The following is a 17,674-nucleotide window of genomic DNA, read 5'->3' on the forward strand; positions in this document are numbered from 1 at the left end:
GGATATGGTGGTTTGCGGGTCAGGTTGTTTCGTTAGTTTTTTCCCCTCTTCTTCCTAGCGGAATGTATCGCCATTTTGTTTTTGCTATTTTCGCATTTTTATATAGCTTGCCTCCTGTGCGACTCCTGCGTTTCGGCGCAATAGATACTAGGGTGTGGAATGTACTCTCGTCACTACTTGCTTTTTATCACTTGCTTCACCGCTTCACGACTTAACTACAACGGTGCGAATTTAGTTCATTATCATTTGACGATAAAAATCGTTTCCCTTTTCCCCAACCTTGCACTCGCAATTGGTTCCACGGAGTAATGTTCGTTACGGTAAGGGGTATTAGCCAACGTTTCGTCTACTACCGTTCGAAGAAATATAATGTTCACTAAATTACAAAGCTTTCGTCCACACACGGTCGCACTAAAAAGCATCACGATCTACAGCGTCATCATGCTAAAGGAGTGGGAGTAGGGATAACTATTCCCAAGCGAAACTTGAACCATCCTTTCGGGGGCACCGTGTAAATACTTTGCCTTTACTTTTCCCGGTACGATCACGTCCATGGGTTTGAAGTGGTTGCTGTTCCACGTCCGTTTTTCTTTTTCCTCCGCTCAATCGATCATGTTCTGCTGCATCACTCAGAGTCTATCATTAAAAACTATGTACAAGCAGCAACTCGCCATTCATTCGCCCAACAACAGCAACTGTGCTACGCTTTCTTCGCCTTTTGCATTGCCACAAAAGAGCAGGTGAGGGGTTGTATTTGCATATATTTTTTTTTTCAAGTTGGATGAAAAGAACTTTTTTCCGAAAAGTAAACAGTACAACGCACAGAACATACCTAATAAAGGTGCATCTTTAGAAGCGATATTTGTACGCATCGATGTACACAATATATGAAAGTGCTTCGCCGAACCGGGCTTCGTTCGCTTGCAGTGTATTGCCCTGCGTCCACCGTCCGGTGTGTTTTTTCAGGGAAATACCCTACATATCATGCCGACTAAGCCGACCGACCCAGCCGGATACGGATGTACGGCAATTGCATTTCCGCATCGAATTTCACCCCGCGCATCGATTGCAGCTTTTGCACCGCGCCATCAGTTTCCCTGGGAACAGTTTATTATGTTCGATGAACCCGCTTCAGCAACTCCTCGCTACCGTCCGCTGGCGAACTGGCATCGTTCCAGCTGCCGAACGCATCCTGCTGCCGGTGCTGCTGGTGCTGCTGCTGTCGGCGGTGCGGCCCACGATGCACCAATCGCCGATGCACCGACGAACGATGGTGACCCGCATGTTTGTGGCCCTTCCCGGGCACACCCGGGCTGCCATCGTAGTAGTCGACGGGATCGTTGTTGTCGACGGTTGGATCACTTCCACCCGGGTGATCCGCGCCAGTCACGTCCTGAACGGCAAGCGGACGTGCCTGCTCCGGCAGCGTTCGATATGCGGTTCTGTTGCTCTGCTGCCCTACCGTGACACCCGCTGGGCCGGCTGGTAACGGGTCGGATGAGCTCAATCGTCGTTGTTGCTGTTGCTCTGCCGTTCTGCTGGGATGACCACCCGGTGATGATCCCGCTGACTTCCGGGGGCGACAATTTTTGCTCTGTTGTGGGCAGAGAGAATGAGAAAAATGAACGGGATGAAAGAAAACAAAAAAAAAACTCCAACTGCAAGTTCAAGTGTTGTTGACCGTTTTAATGACAGTTGGGGCTTTCCAGCGGAAGAGAAGTGAAAAGGTGGGGAGCATTGTGTGCATTTGAAAGCAAACGACAAATTAATTGCATTTCCCTTGAACAAACACGTCCAAATAAGGCATGAATGTTGGAGATGTTGTAGTAATTGTTTTGGTAAATCCTTATAACGAGCTAAAGTGTCAGTTCTTCCGATTTGCACCAAGTGGTAAAAGCTGCCGTTAAACGGAGTGTTTAAATGATCTACGGCTATTGCGTTGTGGTTCGTCACTTTACCATAAAATTATCCTATTTATAATTATAGAAGGTGTAGTCGTTGCCGCTAAAGTTTGTATCTAAAGTACTGTTTGTTTACCTCGAAATCACCAGATAGAGTCTCAATTGCTAAGTGATTCTCTATACTTAAAGGGGCTTGGTAGGGGGAAGGGAAAAAATGTCAATGGGGAAAAAATAGAATTAAATTGAATATTTGTAGTTAATTATATAAACCTTTTTCTTTGAACTGTAATGCCATGATATGATTTTCCTTTGTCGACACAAAATCGAATCAATTCGAAATAATCGAATAAGTGATAGAAAATTTAGGACTTGAGGTAACAATTTATGTCATGAAATTCTCGACTGTACTAAAAACCTATTAATGTAATCATAATAAAGTATTTTAATTGCATTTTTTTACGCTATCCCTGTCTTTTTGCATTTGTTTTAACAGGTCGGCTGATAATCATTTGGCCTAACACATATATTGCGCTAGAAGATTAATATCCATATCATATTTCGTTTGTACCAACCTTCAAACGAATTCTGTACAAATTTGACAGCACTCGGGCCATAACCTAATGAGCTAGAGCATTTTGTGTGACGCAACTTTTGTGCTTTGAGTAATCATGGAAAAGAAGGAATTTCGCGTGATAATAAAATATTGGTTATATTACAAGGGGAAAATATAGTTGAAACCAAAAATTGGCTTGATGAAGAGTTTTTAGACACTGTTCCACCAAAATCAACGATTAAATATTGGTATGCTAAATTTAAATGCGGTAAAATGAGCCCTGAGGACGGTGAACACCGTGGGTGCCCAAAAGAGGTGTTTACAGACAAAAACATTGAAAACTCCACAAAATAATTAAAAGCACCTAAAGTGAAGTTGATCAAGATAGCTGATAGTTTGAGCAAAATAAATCGTAGTTTTTGCTTCAATACGTGTCCATGGATGAGTCTTGGCTTCTCCACTTCACTCCAAAGTCTAATAGAAAGTCATCCGAGTGGCCAAGACGCGATGAACTTGCTCCAAAACGGGGGAAAACGCAACAATCAGTTGGCAAGGTTATGGCGTCAGTTTTTTGGGATTCGCATGGAATAACCTTCATCGACTATCTTGAGAAAGGAAAGCCTATTAATTGCGACTAGTATATCAAGATATTGGAGTGTTTGAAGGACGAAATCGCCAAAAAAGGCCCACATTTGAAGAAAAAAAAGTTTTGTTTCATCAAGAAAACGCACCGTGCCACAAACCAGTGAAAACAATGGCAAAAAATTATGTATCGGGCAACAAATTGCTTCGCCACCCACCGTATTTTGTAGATCTGACTCCGGTTCACTAATTCCTTTTCTCAGTTCTCAAAAGGATGTACTCTGAGACGAAATTTTCCTCGGATGAAGAGGTGATCGCCGAAACAAATGCCTTTTTTGAGGCAAACGACAAATGCTACTACAAAAATAGTAACCAAAAGTTGAAAACCGGCTATAATTGGTGGAACACTCTTGAAGGAACGTATGTTAAATAAACAAAACTAATTTTACAAAAAAAATAGTGTACGACTGTCTTAGGCCAAACAGTCATCAGCCCACCATTTATTTTCGTTTTTTGGCCAGTAATATATCTCAATTACCATGAGATAAACATTTTTCCACTCATCAGAATTTTTCTAACAACATTTTTGGATTACCTTCAATCTCTTTTTAAATATTATTTCTTTTGAGGTTAATTTTTAATTAATGAAAACCAATCACCAGTTCATTTGGATGAAAAAATCATAACCTATAAAATACAAAATGCCTTTAATGTGCCTTTAATTTCAAATTGAATTGCCCTGTTCATCATGTTAACCACATCAAGTTCCAGCGAGCAGTGAGTGCATTACAAATTCAACGTACAATTATACATCTCCTTTCGTGGAACATTTCACTCAGCTCAGTGAGCTATGCTTATACATTATTCAACCTGTTTAGCAATGAGCAACTGAGGCACAAAATGGGCTCATGGCGGTAGGACCGTTTTCAACACAACTATGCACATTGACAGGTGGCTAAACCATAGTTCTACCTGTACAAACCAGCACCAAATCCCTGCCCCAAAAAACGTCTGTTAACAAGCCCTTCAGCACAATACGTCAGTCTCATAATACCGGCCCAGCGCTGGCAGGTTCACGTTACTTCACGTTACCAACGAATCGTACTCACCGGACCCCGTAGTATCATTAGTCAAAACAGATATTATTTACACGAAAATTCCATAAACTGTACGCCACCGTGACGGCCACCTCGGGTCCCGAGTCCCCACCTCCCCATCAATTCGGCGAGTGTGCTGTAAACTTACATCGAAATGTACGATTACATCACCTAGCACAAATCTCTAGCTATGCTCGGCGAGAGATTCTCGCTTGTCACTCACGATGATTGATAACAAAGCGACCCGCCTGTAATCGTTGTGACATTTTCTTCAGCGTTACTACCGCCTAGCTTGCGGGTGGAGCCGTAGTCCCAGCTGGTTCGCATGAGGGTTTCATGCCCTCGTCCTCGATGTGAGTCCTTGTGACATATAGCGCTCATTCAACACATTTTTGGGGTCCTTTTTTAGTCATGATACGTTCACCTTAAAAACACTTTACTCGCTCAAGCCTCCGGGGGGTTGAGTTAGAGAAAATGACAAGAAAAACCCACTCCAACGCCAAACCTTGTACGGGGCAGGAAGCGAAGCAACCGTACACTGTATGGCGTGTGTAGTTACCCATTTCGTAAGCTTCTACAAGACGTTTATCACAGCTTTACGCCTTCAGGTAGGCAACCGTTTTTCGGAAACCAATTTTCTCACTCCTCTCGCCGGAACAGCACGTTTGTTTGCTGCTGGGGGTGGGTTCCGATTTCAGGAACACCATAACCGTTATCGTTCGATTTTATTTATCTTTCTTGCATCGAATCGAACATCCCTTAATGACATCCTTATTACCAACTCGTCGTGTGCTCAGTCTCAGTTGCGGAACGTGAGAGAACGCGTGTGCCTGCGGTCACAATACGATACACGAGCGCGCAGGGTGATTGGAAAGTGTTATGGAAATTGTTTTGATTGCGCAAAATGGAGCAGCGGCGTGGTGTTCCCGCAACCCGAAGAAAGCAACCGATGCTGGTGGATGTTGTTGCGGCTTGCGGTTAGTATGTGCCGATGCGAAGGTAAATATGTTCACTGGTTGAATTCTCTTCGTGCGGCATTCAAACCAGCCGGTGGAACCGGTAGAAGTAAGGCTCTACTACCCGCAACAATTGCACGCAAAACCGCTTTTCCAGCGTGCTTTAGAATTGCGAAAACAGTTCAATATTGAATTGCGAAACCTTACGCTTCGTTTGTCAGCGATGATTATGATGATGTTGTCTGGTGTGAGGGTCCCGGGCCCGGTCTGAAGGCTTTCCCGCACACGTACTGCAAGGTAGTCGGTAAAATCAACAAACATCACGGCACGGTTATCCGACTCGACACAGTAAAGCCTCGGGCTTTAATGATCCATTTCATCTGTGTGTTCAATTTCTCCGTTTACTGCGACACTGCTAAGTGGTGTACTCGTGTCGTCTTACTTGCTGCTTATCCGTTCTCGACATAAGGGTTATCCATTTGAACTTTTGCCACCCCCCCTTAACACGGTCCCATGTCGCAGCCACCATGTAACCATGTTGGCTCGAAGGCTTCAAGGCTTATCTAAAAGAGAATACCACCATGAAGCAATCAAGATGTTTCTCTCGCAGTCCGACGAACAAACCACATCCGTATGGATAAAAACGGAACAAAACCAAAGAAGAAAAAAACACACACACACATACAAGGACACCAACAAGTAGAAGAAAGCCACCTAAACTCCAGGTCCGCAAAGAGTCGTCGGCTGAGGTAATATATTCTCCGTACTTTGCATGACCCAAATGGTCATCAGCAGTGGACGATGGCCGGGCACACACCAGCACTTTGTCCCGGAAATGAACCAATTTATTTTAATACATTGTGGTATTGCCGTGTCTTTTGCCGTCAGCGCGCTCCAAAACCGAGCGGAAGCCATTCCGTGTGGCGAAACTATCTAGCCACGTGATGGTGTAATTTGTCGTCCCTTCGTTGTAACCGAACCCGGCAGGAGTAGCAGCAAAGCCCCCACCGGTGCAGGCCCCTTCATGCCACCCAGCGATAGATCAAAGCGAATTCTGTGTGTCCGGTCGACCAGAATACCTTTGCAGGTTCATTTCCGGTTGATTCTTCTGTCCACCGGACCGACCAAACACGGCCCATAACTACCCGTGTGGTGTTACAGTGTGCGGCGTTTTGCACCGGTAAAATAAAACTTTCATGGGCTTTGACTCTCGAGAGTCGAAAGATTGTGGAGGGGGGGGGGGGGGGCGAGGACGCACACAGAGAGATTGAATATACCGGCCCGTCTGGCCGGTCTGTGGACTCACCTTTGGACCGCATTCGCACTTCAGCACCCACTGGACGTCGACGAACTTGTTCTCGATGTGGATCTGGCGTGACTGCAGCATCTCCTGGTCGAGCGGATCGATCGACGCACTGTCCCACAGGTCGTACCCATGCTCGATGAAATCGAATGGATCGCCAGAGTTCAAAGGGCACAGTAATTCAACCTGTCGAATAGGAAAAACATCAAATGGGCATGAGGACAATGTACTGGGCTAGCGATTATGCTTCTGCTAATCACTCCGTTGCTATTGTTTCGATTTGCGTGTAATCAAAAAGGTAAGTATCACCATTTTAATTTCCAATTACAAAATGGCTTAAATTGAACACTCCGGTTAGTGGAAAACATACACCGTAAAGAGTCACTCGACAAAGGATTTAGTGGAGATTAGGGAACGGATTTGCATTAGATTCTTTTGTTTAACTACTCTTAAATGCAACGCGTAGAAATAGTATCTATTAATGATAACTCGTGTATATTACGGCGGGTTTTTAAAATTAATTTAAAAAAAGTCCATTTACTAGGCAACATATCGATCAACACGCAATCATAGAGTCGTAGAATTAACTCTTTTTTTAAATTTCATAAAGGATGACCTAGGTGTATTGCTAAATATCCACTATCGACATGAACAAGTATCCTGAAAGTATGCAATCGTTAACACAATTTTTTGTTCTTAACTAATTAGGAAGGGAGCAAGTGTCTATTAATAATGACTCATGTATATTAAAACGAACGTTAAAAATGAATAAAAAATTCCAATAAATAGGAAACATATAAATCAACTCGCAAACATGACTCTACTAACTCTTTTATATATGTCATAAAGGATGACCTAATTGCTAAATATCCACTATTGACATGAACAATTATCCTGAAAGTATGCAATCGGTAACACAAATTTATTTTCTTAGCTAACTAAGAAGGGAGCTAGTATCTATTAATGATAACTCATGTATATTAAAATGGATGTTTAAAATTAATTGAAAAAGTCCGAGAACTAGGAAACATATCGATCAACACTCAAACACGACTCTATTTACTCTTTTTTATATTTCATAAAGGATGACCTAGGAGTATTGCTAAATATCCACTATCGACATGAACAAGTATCCTGAAAGTATGCAATCGGTTACACAAATTTATTTCCTAAGCTATTTAAGAAGGGAGCTAATATCTATTAATGATAACTCATGTATAGTATAACGAACGTTAAAACTGAACAAAATCAATTAAATAGGCAACAAACAGATAACCACGAAAACATGACTCTATTAACTCGTTTTTATATTTCATAAAGGATGTCCTAGGCGTATTGCTAAATATCCACTATCGACATGAACAATTTAGCCTGAAAGTATGCAATCGTTAACACAAATTTATTTTCTTAGCTAATTAAAAAGAGAATCGACGAAACATTGATAACAAGAAAGATTTAAAGTAATAGTACATATCATTGAAGACATCTAAGCAAGCACTGGGAATATACCACATAGCACTAAAACCGTGCTAACCGTGCCTATTAAAGAACAATTTCCTACCAATTAAACACACACTCCTGGGACGCTTTTCTATACAAGCATTAATCGCAATGATGATGCGCACAGATTGTAACACACATTATTCGTAAATAATAATATACGGAACATAATATCGATTACAGACCACAGCGAACCATCCATCTATTTCACCGTTTCACCGGTACACCGCTTACCTTAATAGTAGTGGTTATTGAAGGCACACAACACATGCTGGAATCCTGGCACAGGCTGCAGGATTTTGGTCGATAAAGCTTCCGCGAAACGCACGGTCCAAGCCGCAACCGGGAGGAAGCCGTTCGCTGAATGCTTCGGCACTCGTGACCCTTCTGCCGTTCGGTCATTTTGGGCATGACGGTGTGAAAGCGTGCAAGAGAGAGAAACCCCACGGGACGGGAGTGGATCGCAAGTCATTAGATAATTATTCATCCTTACTGCCGTACCGCCGTGACCGAATCGTGCAACATTTGCACGGAAACACCGGAAGCGGAATTCAAGCTTAATGAGCCGATGGAAGATTATCTCCGACCAGCACTGGACACGCCAGATTTGGAAGATGTTACCATCGCTGGCTATCCTCTTTTGGATACTTACCCGTCTTCGATGTTCGTTTTCATTGAGCAAAGAAACGCTGTTGGGACGGTAGCCACCGGTACCCTCGTACGGTCGTTGTTTGTGGCTAGTGACACTGCGACGATCCGTTTCCCTCGTAGTTGGACCATCGTCCTGCCGGACACCTGCTTCCGCGTCAGCGATGGTCTGCTTGGGCTCGGCAGCATAGTCCCCAGCGAAGTAGTAATTATTGCTCTGGCGGTTGCACCGATGATTCTCGCACAGCCGTATCGTGCTGAGCTTCTGGCAGCCGGGCGTTGTGGTGATGTTTCTGGTCGACGTCCCGATACCGCAGCTCTGGGAACACGGTGACCACAGTGTGGTGGACGAGTTGTAACAGGTCGCATTCACTGCAGGGCATAAACCCGGACCACAGGATGGCGAGCATGCAATGACAATCGCAATAGAGATGTATGTATACCTATTTTTTTTCTATTTTCCATTTTGACACACATTCTTTTTACAGCTTTTCAACCGAATGTGGTGCGCTCAGCCCGGACCGATGCTCCGGAACGTTTCAGCCGTTATGTAAACTCAGATAACGAAAAACCACACCGCGAACCGAATCACTACCGTGCACTCGTTCGAAACCGCATAAAATACACCGAAAATATGTAACCAAATTAAGCAAAAGAAAAAAGCTTCCTAACAAAACAGATACATCTCACTCGTACCAAACGGACCCTGCTCCAGAGATATATCCAGGAGCAGCAGCAAAAAAATGCGCCACAATCAGGCGACACAATACGGAAAACAACCCAAATTAATGATGCTGCGCATACAAGGCACGCTACCCACTGTCAAGTGGCGATGCTTTGTGCGCCCGGATAAGGGACCCATTTTGTGGCAGCGACATCCTTTTGCAACATTTCAAAAGATTCAATGAAAAAGGAAGCATAAGAACCGCACCGAAATCCGGGAACACCAACATGCATGTCAGAACGTTCGGTAAATCACCCGAAACCCGGTCTGAGGCGATGACCGGTTAGCCAGTGTGGTGAGATAGTGCAAGCTGATATGCGGCCATCGTGCCCAGCTGGAATGGGAAAATTGGCTGGGTAGATGTGGTCAAAGGAAGTGTGAGCATCTGCATGAGGTTAATCTATAGCTGACAAGAAAAATCAATAAAGCAACCTAAAAACTATTTAACTCACAAAGGACAGTTGAGTTTCATAAATTTTGAATACTGCTATTCAAAATTATACAATTTTTTGGACAAATTATTATCAAACCAAAAATTATAATAAACAATAACAATAAAATACACATTAAAACAATAACAATAAAACAATAAAACAATATAATTGTTCCTTTATTTAAAATAAATATTAGATAAATAGTCAAATCTTATATTGTAATCAAATTAATTATTTCCGATACCTAACTGTTGCCTTCATTGCATTTTTCGCAAAAAAAACTCAGCTCAATGAGTTCTTAACATACTTTTATTTTGCATGTAATTACGAACGCGTTACGTTAATTATTTTTCCATCAATTTGGAACAAACCCCATGAAATATTACTGTACGTAAAACGGGCGCGTATATACAAGATGTACAAAGATGAAATGGGAAAATAAAAAAAACATTTAATATACAATTAAATTTAACACTTTACATACTGAAGAACAAAACGATTATTTTGATTATTCAGAGTTTTTACATTCGATTTAATTTCATTTTTAAAAAAATTTAGAACGTATTTTGTGGTAAATGGTCTAATCCAAAGAGCGGCCACAAATTCTCGAACGGCACAGCAAGTTCTAGAGGTCTAACGTTGCCAATTCTGGCCTTCTTTGACTTTATTCAACCGTAACTAGTCAGGATTTTGGATAGTCAGTCCTTGCTACCGGGAATTAGTCCGTAAAATATTTTTGGCCATATCCTGACGTGTAAAGACCGACAGTAAGAATTAACGAAATATCCAAATCAGAACCAAACTGCGTGGGTTCTTGTACCGTAAAGAGGAATTTATAAAATAGATAAAAAGTGTGTTAATGTATCCTTATGCATACTTATAAATTATAAATAATATTATTATGTTTTACAAATTACAGTTAATATGTTTTATATTTTCTGATCCTTTCTTTTATTCAAAATAAATTCTGAAAAAAAATATTATTCTTGAAAAGGTTTAAAGAATCTATGACACCTTACACCTGCTTATTGTAACGCAAATTTTGTTCATTTTTCATAAACACATTTAATTTCATTTAAGAACGAATATGAAACCAAATCAATATTTGATTTAAAAAAAAAGTTTAATAGCCTTTAACTGCAACAATTTAAATGTTCAACAATAAAAATGCAATTAAATTTCTCAAACAATGAGTTTTAAAACACTTCGGTTTCTTTTGATTTCGGTAGGGGTGGTTTAATCGATAATATGTTTTCATATATGCAATCATAAAGTCAATTAAACTCCTTACCATCGGTTGCGGGCTGCTCGCAAAGCCATACGCGACAACAGTGATCGGGCAGCTCCACTAGCTTTGGTGCAATGCAAATAGAGGTGTCAACGGGTGGTGGCAGGTTCTCGTGTGGACACAACGTCGAACAAGCATGGCGACCATTCTGGAAAAAACAACAACTCATTCAGATTTATAGAAAAACAAACAACAAAGTACTTTCACTACTCAAAACAGGTGTTCTTTATTATCTGTCTTCCATTTCTATGTTCCACATTAGATACAAGATTCTAATAATACGCTCGCCACTGGAACAATAGCACTTTTTACCCAGTACTACCCGCGTCATAAAATTTGTAACCTTATCCCAACAAAAAATCTACTCCTAGAACAGTTTAGAATCCCTACCGAAAGGGATTTCCCAGCATCTTTCAACAATATCAAAGATCAATCAGTTAGATTCAGTGGCAACAGTGGGATTTAAAAAAAAACACATAAAACCCTCCAAAGACGTGGACATAAAGCGGAATAAATTATCGGAAATTGCGAAAGCCCGGAAAAAACCATAGAATCTAAAGAATCAGATCAAATATTGACTATCAAGTAATTGGTTTTCCCTGCTGAGCGATAAATGGAGAACGAAGCTCACACACCCAATAGAAACGATATCCTTTTCACATTTCCTTCCCGAAAGACGGCCTAAAATTTCCTCAACATTCGCCCGTCGTGTCGTGCCCGCGCAATCGTATTTACATTGTACCGGTCACCGTCCCAAACCATCGACGGTGAGCAGAAAACTTTGTTTGATTAGACAACAAACAGTTCACGGTTGTAAAACGAATTTTCTTCCACCGAAACCCAAGCTTTTTGCCCGGTCACTCGCCGTAACGCTCCTGTGGGATGGCCTTGATTGAATTTGGAGCAAAATTACCGAAACGATAGCGGATCAGATTGACCATCCCACGTGCGCAGCGAAAGCGAATCGAAAGGGCGACAAAATTTGATGATCTGATACCTGAGAGATTTCTTCACGGGCTACGGGCTACGAAGCACGGTACGGGAAGAAGCTGTAGCGACCAAAGTAAATAAACCTTCTTTTTTCTGCTTCCTTTACCACCGACGCAAGATCGTAGTAAAGAAATGATACCGACGGGCAGGGGAGCTTTTGTAAAACATAAAAAAGGTACCTTTTCACACGCGAAATACTGTTAAATGTAATTATCACATCGGATCACAGCAAACAGTTAATTACCGGGCAGCGAAAAATTGACCCAAAAAGAGCATCGAACGCGCTGCTCACATCTGGTGGCATCGCCGGTACCATTCCTGGTAAAATGGAAACCATTGTTTACCCTCCATTTTGTTTAAATTGATCACAAAACATCACGAAACCGGGAAAAAGTACGATTTTTTCTCTCCCTTGAGCATAAAATACGTTCCACCGAAAGTCAATAACCTACTCGCTTGCGTGTTGTGCGGAAAATTCGATTCCCTATTCCCCAGGGCTTCGCGGTACGCAACGCTCTTGGAAGCTTAATCAACTACCTCATCGGCATACTTTATTGTCTGCATTGATGTTTCCCGTACCTCTAACGGATCACTTACCTGACAAACGCACTGTGTTCGACAATCGAGCTTGAACGTTTCCCCGTGATAGTACGTCCCGTTCCCTACCGTGCAACTATCTGCAAAAAAACGAGGAAAAATCAATAGCACATTCGTACGCTACCGCTACGGAAATGAAAAACATCGTTCGGGTACACTGGTTGGAGCAACGATGAAACGGTACGAAGAAAACATAAGCAATTCTTCGGAAATAAATTGTTACCGCTGCTGAACGATGTACGGATGCGGCACTGAATCCTATCAATACTGACGATTCATCTTCAGTAATTGAGTTCACTTCTGATCATAAAAATAATAAAACTACTTATTCCAAGCATAATATATTTGCAGAAGTACTCGGCAGTAGTGAATAAATTTAAAGGTTTCAGTATAGGGGATTGAGTTTTCATAATAATTTATAGTAAATCTATTTTCCCCCATAGAAAATAAATTAATAAAACATTTTGTTTCCCCAATCGATACATTTAACTTACGCTTAATATACTTACCATAATTAACTCCTATTTGTGGATCATAAATCTAACGAAGCATGAAAAGAGAGAATCATGAGTGATGTACAAGAATAAATTAGGAAAGAATGCATGATCTTCTCAATCCAGAATTTTGAATAATTGTTAGTAACATCTGCCGTCTGTTAGTCATGTAAGGCATACATCGAGTCAGTTCAGAGCAATGTTTTAAAACAATATATTGCATTTTCAATGCCTTGATTTCACCATCATGCTAAGTAATCCAATCAGAGCTAACGAGCCGTACGTAGCAGGACGGTACAAAATCTTTCCACCGATGGCACCGTATAATCTTCCTTAAAGCAGTAAATATTCAATAATCTATACCGTACCGTAAGCTTTCAAACCGCTCTTACATACCTACCACAACCGGTAAGGAAAGCTCGTTGCCATTGCACGTGTACGCAATCCGGGGGCAAGTTGGAATGCTTCTGCACAGAACATCGTTCGAAACAAAATTGGAATATACGAAGAGACTTTTCCCCAAAAAAAAAAAGTCCTCTTCCCTAACCCCGCCACGATCACCACAGGACACACAGCAAGCAGGAAATGAACGTCATCGTCAGTGCCCTTTGAAAACCTCAGCCCGAGTGCTGGGCCTGAATATAGGAGGCAAAAACTTTGAAAGCGAACCCCTGACTAGCCTTTGGCCGACGCAATCTCCGGAAGCCTTTGGTGAGGTTCCGGGCATCGTAAAATTTTAAATTTACTTCCTGCCCATCTCAATAACTTTCACTTCTCTTCATGAAACCTTCCCAGCACTTCGCAGAGTGGATGAGAATGATGCCAGAGAAAAAAAAAAGTAATACCAAATCTCTGGACAACGCAATGTCCCTGCACACGGGCGGAAACCATGGCCGGCAGCAAAGTGACATATTTACGCCAATTTCCAACCCTTGAAGCAAAACTACTGGATCTTGCTGTTCATCGGGACGGCCGAGCGGGATAAAGTTCTGCTTCGTGTTTTACCACAAATTGGAAGTTGATTTTTTTGTGCAGGACAGAAAAAAAACATCACGCATACTTCCAAGAAGCCATTCTTTCTTGTCTGCAGGATTAAAGTTCAAGATGGTTATGGTTCAAGTCCACCTATCCACCTGCCATGAAGCCTCTGCCGCTGCAAGCCAGGTCACCCATTGATTTGTGACCGCACATTCAAGCTAATGGTGCACAATTTACGGTGGTCAATGGGGCGATACTTTATTGAATAGCACCCCATACATTCCAGTTACACTGGTTCGATTCCCCCGATTCAAGATGCTGCTAGGCTCGATAAGAACAAAATACGATCCCGTAACTTTGTGCGGCCATAGGCGGAAAATCTTCAGGTGTCTTCTAATGGGAGTAGAATTAATGTGACTTCATACCACGTGAACTTCCCTCTCACGATGGGCAACGCAGCAGGTCGTACTAGTGGATGCTCCCGTATAGATGATAATGGGAATAAAATATTGCTAGTGTAAACTTTTCGATGTTACAAAAGCCAGGGACAATGATTTTGTTTCGTGGTCTAATGCTCCACTTACCATAAGAAACTGACAGTTATTGCTGAAACTTTTAATTAATCCATGCTATTGAACGATTTCGGCAATATTCAATTGAACTCAGGTGAGTGTGTTCCTGATCTACGACAGATATCTACAAATAATGATTTCAATTTTCGATCAGTAAGTCTCAAATTTGATTTTGATTTCGACGATCACATTATGAGATTACTCAGTTTATTTATTTACACTGACTGATACCTGACAACTGAGTTTCTTGTATTTTTAGACACTTCTGTCACTCTGAGTTATTGGGAAAGTAGGAGTAGGAAATTGCTTTATATTTTCCAGTATCAACTTAATTCTCTGAAGGTATCTTCCAATTCTTTTAAGAATAATGACGAATGATTTTATTTTCCAAAAGCTCTTATGATGAAAGAAAGATTACCACAAAAAATAAATCTGTCTTCCTGTTAGGAGTAATTCCACAGCCTGCCTTGATATGCCTTGATTGCATTTGCTTTACCAATTCAATACTCTTACTTAACATCATAGCCGGATAATTTACTTACCTGTTTATTCGTGTTGATAGAAAAGGCCGTGATGTCTAAAAGTCCTCCCAGCAAAACCCCGACCCAACTGTACAGCCACATGATGATGCTCTGCAAAAGCAAATCGAAAAGGGGTATGTTTGAGCGAAAAATATGCATTAATATTCGACCACACGAAGAGACACCCGCCAGATGCCCGGTGGGCAATTGGTCCCTAATTTTACATTACACGCCACCACACCCATTAAATGCAAACACCCATTACCGATACACCGTTTTTCGATTTATCATGGGAGTCTTCACGGGCGACCAGCAATTCCCACCCCCCCGTGCACCACTCCACCTCGAAAGATCCTGCATACAAACGTAAATAACGGCGAGGTGGAGAAAAGGATACCCCAAAACACGTTGCTCCCGGCTACATCCGCCGCTGAAGCAGGAAAACCCAAACTTCTGCTTTGAATATGTATTTTTATTCCGTTAACCAATTTCATGCAGATTATTTCTAGCGGAGAAGTGCACAGCTGAGGAGCTGAGCAGAGGGGACTGCAGGTAGCTAACGCGTTGACGGTAGCTTTTCTCAGCCCATTTATTTTCCCCAATCCCTTCCGTAACCAAAAAAAAAAAAGAAACAGAAAAGATGGTACCACGAGGATGATGCTACGGGGAAAATCACCCACGAGCAATACGGTTTACCGTTGCTCACCGGGACAAGGTGAAGAAAATAACTTTAGTAACGAGATTTTTTTAATGAGTTCTAAAAGTTTTGCCATTCCACGCGGGGGTTCCCTAGATCGAGGAAGGTTGGAGAAACGCGCTGCTGTTGATACTGTTGATTGCTTCCAAGCTGTAGGAGTGTTTTTTTTTCTCTCTGTGTGCGTGTGTATGCTATCGTTTACTTTGTCGATGATACTTCTTCCTTGGCAGCTGGAGAAAAAGAATCGCTACGCTTCTCAGCCACTCCAGCCACTGTTACAATGTTCGTCGGGTATTTGTATGATTATGTGTGAAGTGATTTTCCATTTGCCGGTATCAATAGCGGGAAAACTTTCTCCCCGACCGGGAGGGTGCTTTTATATTATTCAAAAGTTTCACTTAGTGAAAAATTGTTGTCCTTCGTGGAAAGCTCACCCTCACTCACCCAACGGTAACACAACTTCAGCCCTGGAAGCTGCACAATTTGAATGTGAAGTCGCGTGCAAGATTTACTCACACCTTGATTGAATGAAATGGAGATTTTCCATGCAGGGGGAACATTTTTCCGATGCTCGGTTCCAGCATTTCCCCCTTCCACTTCCAGTCTGCCTCATTTGTATTCATGCCGTACCGCCGAAACACTGCAGACCTGCAAGGCCTTCATCATTCTGCGCATAAAAATACCTGGCCTTGTAAAAATTCGCCCAACTCACCCCGCCCTCCCCCCAAACCTACCCACCGGTGCCCAAACCGGCCGAACTTCTTCTGCCGTCACTTTTGTAACGCGTATTTTTGGCACACTTACCGGTGCACGGTGCCCGGTATATCCCCCGGCCGTCCGGAGCTCGATCGATTCGGTTCGAACAACTTTTGCTAGCCGAGTGCCGAGGTGTACGGCTGTTGATTCGATTTGCAACAAACACTCCGGCACAAAGTAAAACATAAAAAGAGGTAACGAACCGAACCGGCACAAAACCGACCCGGGGTCGTTTCTTAAAGCTTCAATTCATGAAATTTTAGCAGCCCCATTTACGGCACCACGGTGTACAAAATTGTTTGAAAAAAAAACGAAACTCCACAATCGGTCCACAAACCTTCGCCAAAGGTCTTAAAGGTGAACAAATTTTCAACTGCTCCTTCCTTTTTCCTTCCTTTGGCCTACGTTTTGAGCCATTTTTTTTCGCTTCCAAACTTCTTGCCAAGTGTAAATAGAGTGCGAGTGAGAAAGCGAAACGTAAAGTTAGTCATTTTCTTGTTGGGAAACAGGTAAAACGTGCCGCACTTGCCAACGGTAGCTTTTGTTTGCTTAAGCTCGTACTATTTACTCTCCGCACTTTTTTTGTTGTTGAAATTCTTTAAGGGCGTGATGAACATCAATTAGCCCTCAAAGTGGTCATTTTAAGTGGAGGTGTTGAAAAATTCGCCTTTGTTTCAAAGCTGTTACGGTTTACCATATAGTGCTAATTATTTTACTTCTTTCACTACTTATCGAAGTAATTGTAATTGAAACTATCAAAAAAGTTATCGTAACAATTCATGAAAAAATTGCAAAAAAACAACTGATGAAAGTTTCAGTTTAATATAGCAAAAGTTGACACATTCTCGATCATTTTAACAGATTATATACGTCTATTTTTAAATTCGGTTCAAGTTTAAGAATAATTTTAGGTGTATTGTGTAGCCCACAAAGATCCGACAGATATGAATAAAAAATAATAATTATTTCTTAGTACAACTAAAACCGTACACTCTGCACACAGAGACGATCGATATTTGTGTCTAGTAATTCTTTATCAAACTATTAGGTCCGCAAATAAATAACGGCCGTTTTTAAATCGAT

The 17,674-nt window shown here is 41.8% G+C and overlaps 1 protein-coding gene across 1 annotated transcript; it reads right to left on the reverse strand.

Annotated features, from left to right (window-relative positions):
• Window positions 1–1,111: 1,111 nt before the first annotated feature.
• Window positions 1,112–15,240, reverse strand: LOC128304734 (uncharacterized). Its single transcript, XM_053041951.1, has 8 exons — window positions 15,160–15,240; window positions 13,083–13,113; window positions 12,574–12,653; window positions 10,990–11,134; window positions 8,545–8,912; window positions 8,127–8,279; window positions 6,396–6,578; window positions 1,112–1,594 (listed from the first exon to the last, which is right to left on the reverse strand). The coding sequence occupies exons 1-8, from the start codon at window positions 15,238–15,240 to the stop codon at window positions 1,112–1,114; spliced, it is 1,524 nt and encodes a 507-aa protein (XP_052897911.1).
• Window positions 15,241–17,674: the final 2,434 nt, after the last annotated feature.

This window comes from Anopheles moucheti, chromosome 3, assembly GCF_943734755.1.
Source record: "Anopheles moucheti chromosome 3, idAnoMoucSN_F20_07, whole genome shotgun sequence".
Taxonomy (NCBI): Eukaryota; Metazoa; Arthropoda; class Insecta; order Diptera; family Culicidae; genus Anopheles; species Anopheles moucheti.

What these genes read in the sequence shown, in the direction of transcription:
- LOC128304734 (XM_053041951.1), bottom strand. Translation starts at nt 15,240, where the DNA reads ATGTGGCTGTACAGTTGGGTCGGGGTTTTGCTGGGAGGACTTTTAGAC. An exon ending in ACAAATAGGAGTTAATTATG is followed by an intron (nt 12,654 to 13,082) that starts GTAAGTATATTA and finishes GTTTTTTTGCAG; the next exon opens with ATAGTTGCACGGTAGGGAAC. An exon ending in AAAACGAACATCGAAGACGG is followed by an intron (nt 8,280 to 8,544) that starts GTAAGTATCCAA and finishes ACCGAACGGCAG; the next exon opens with AAGGGTCACGAGTGCCGAAG.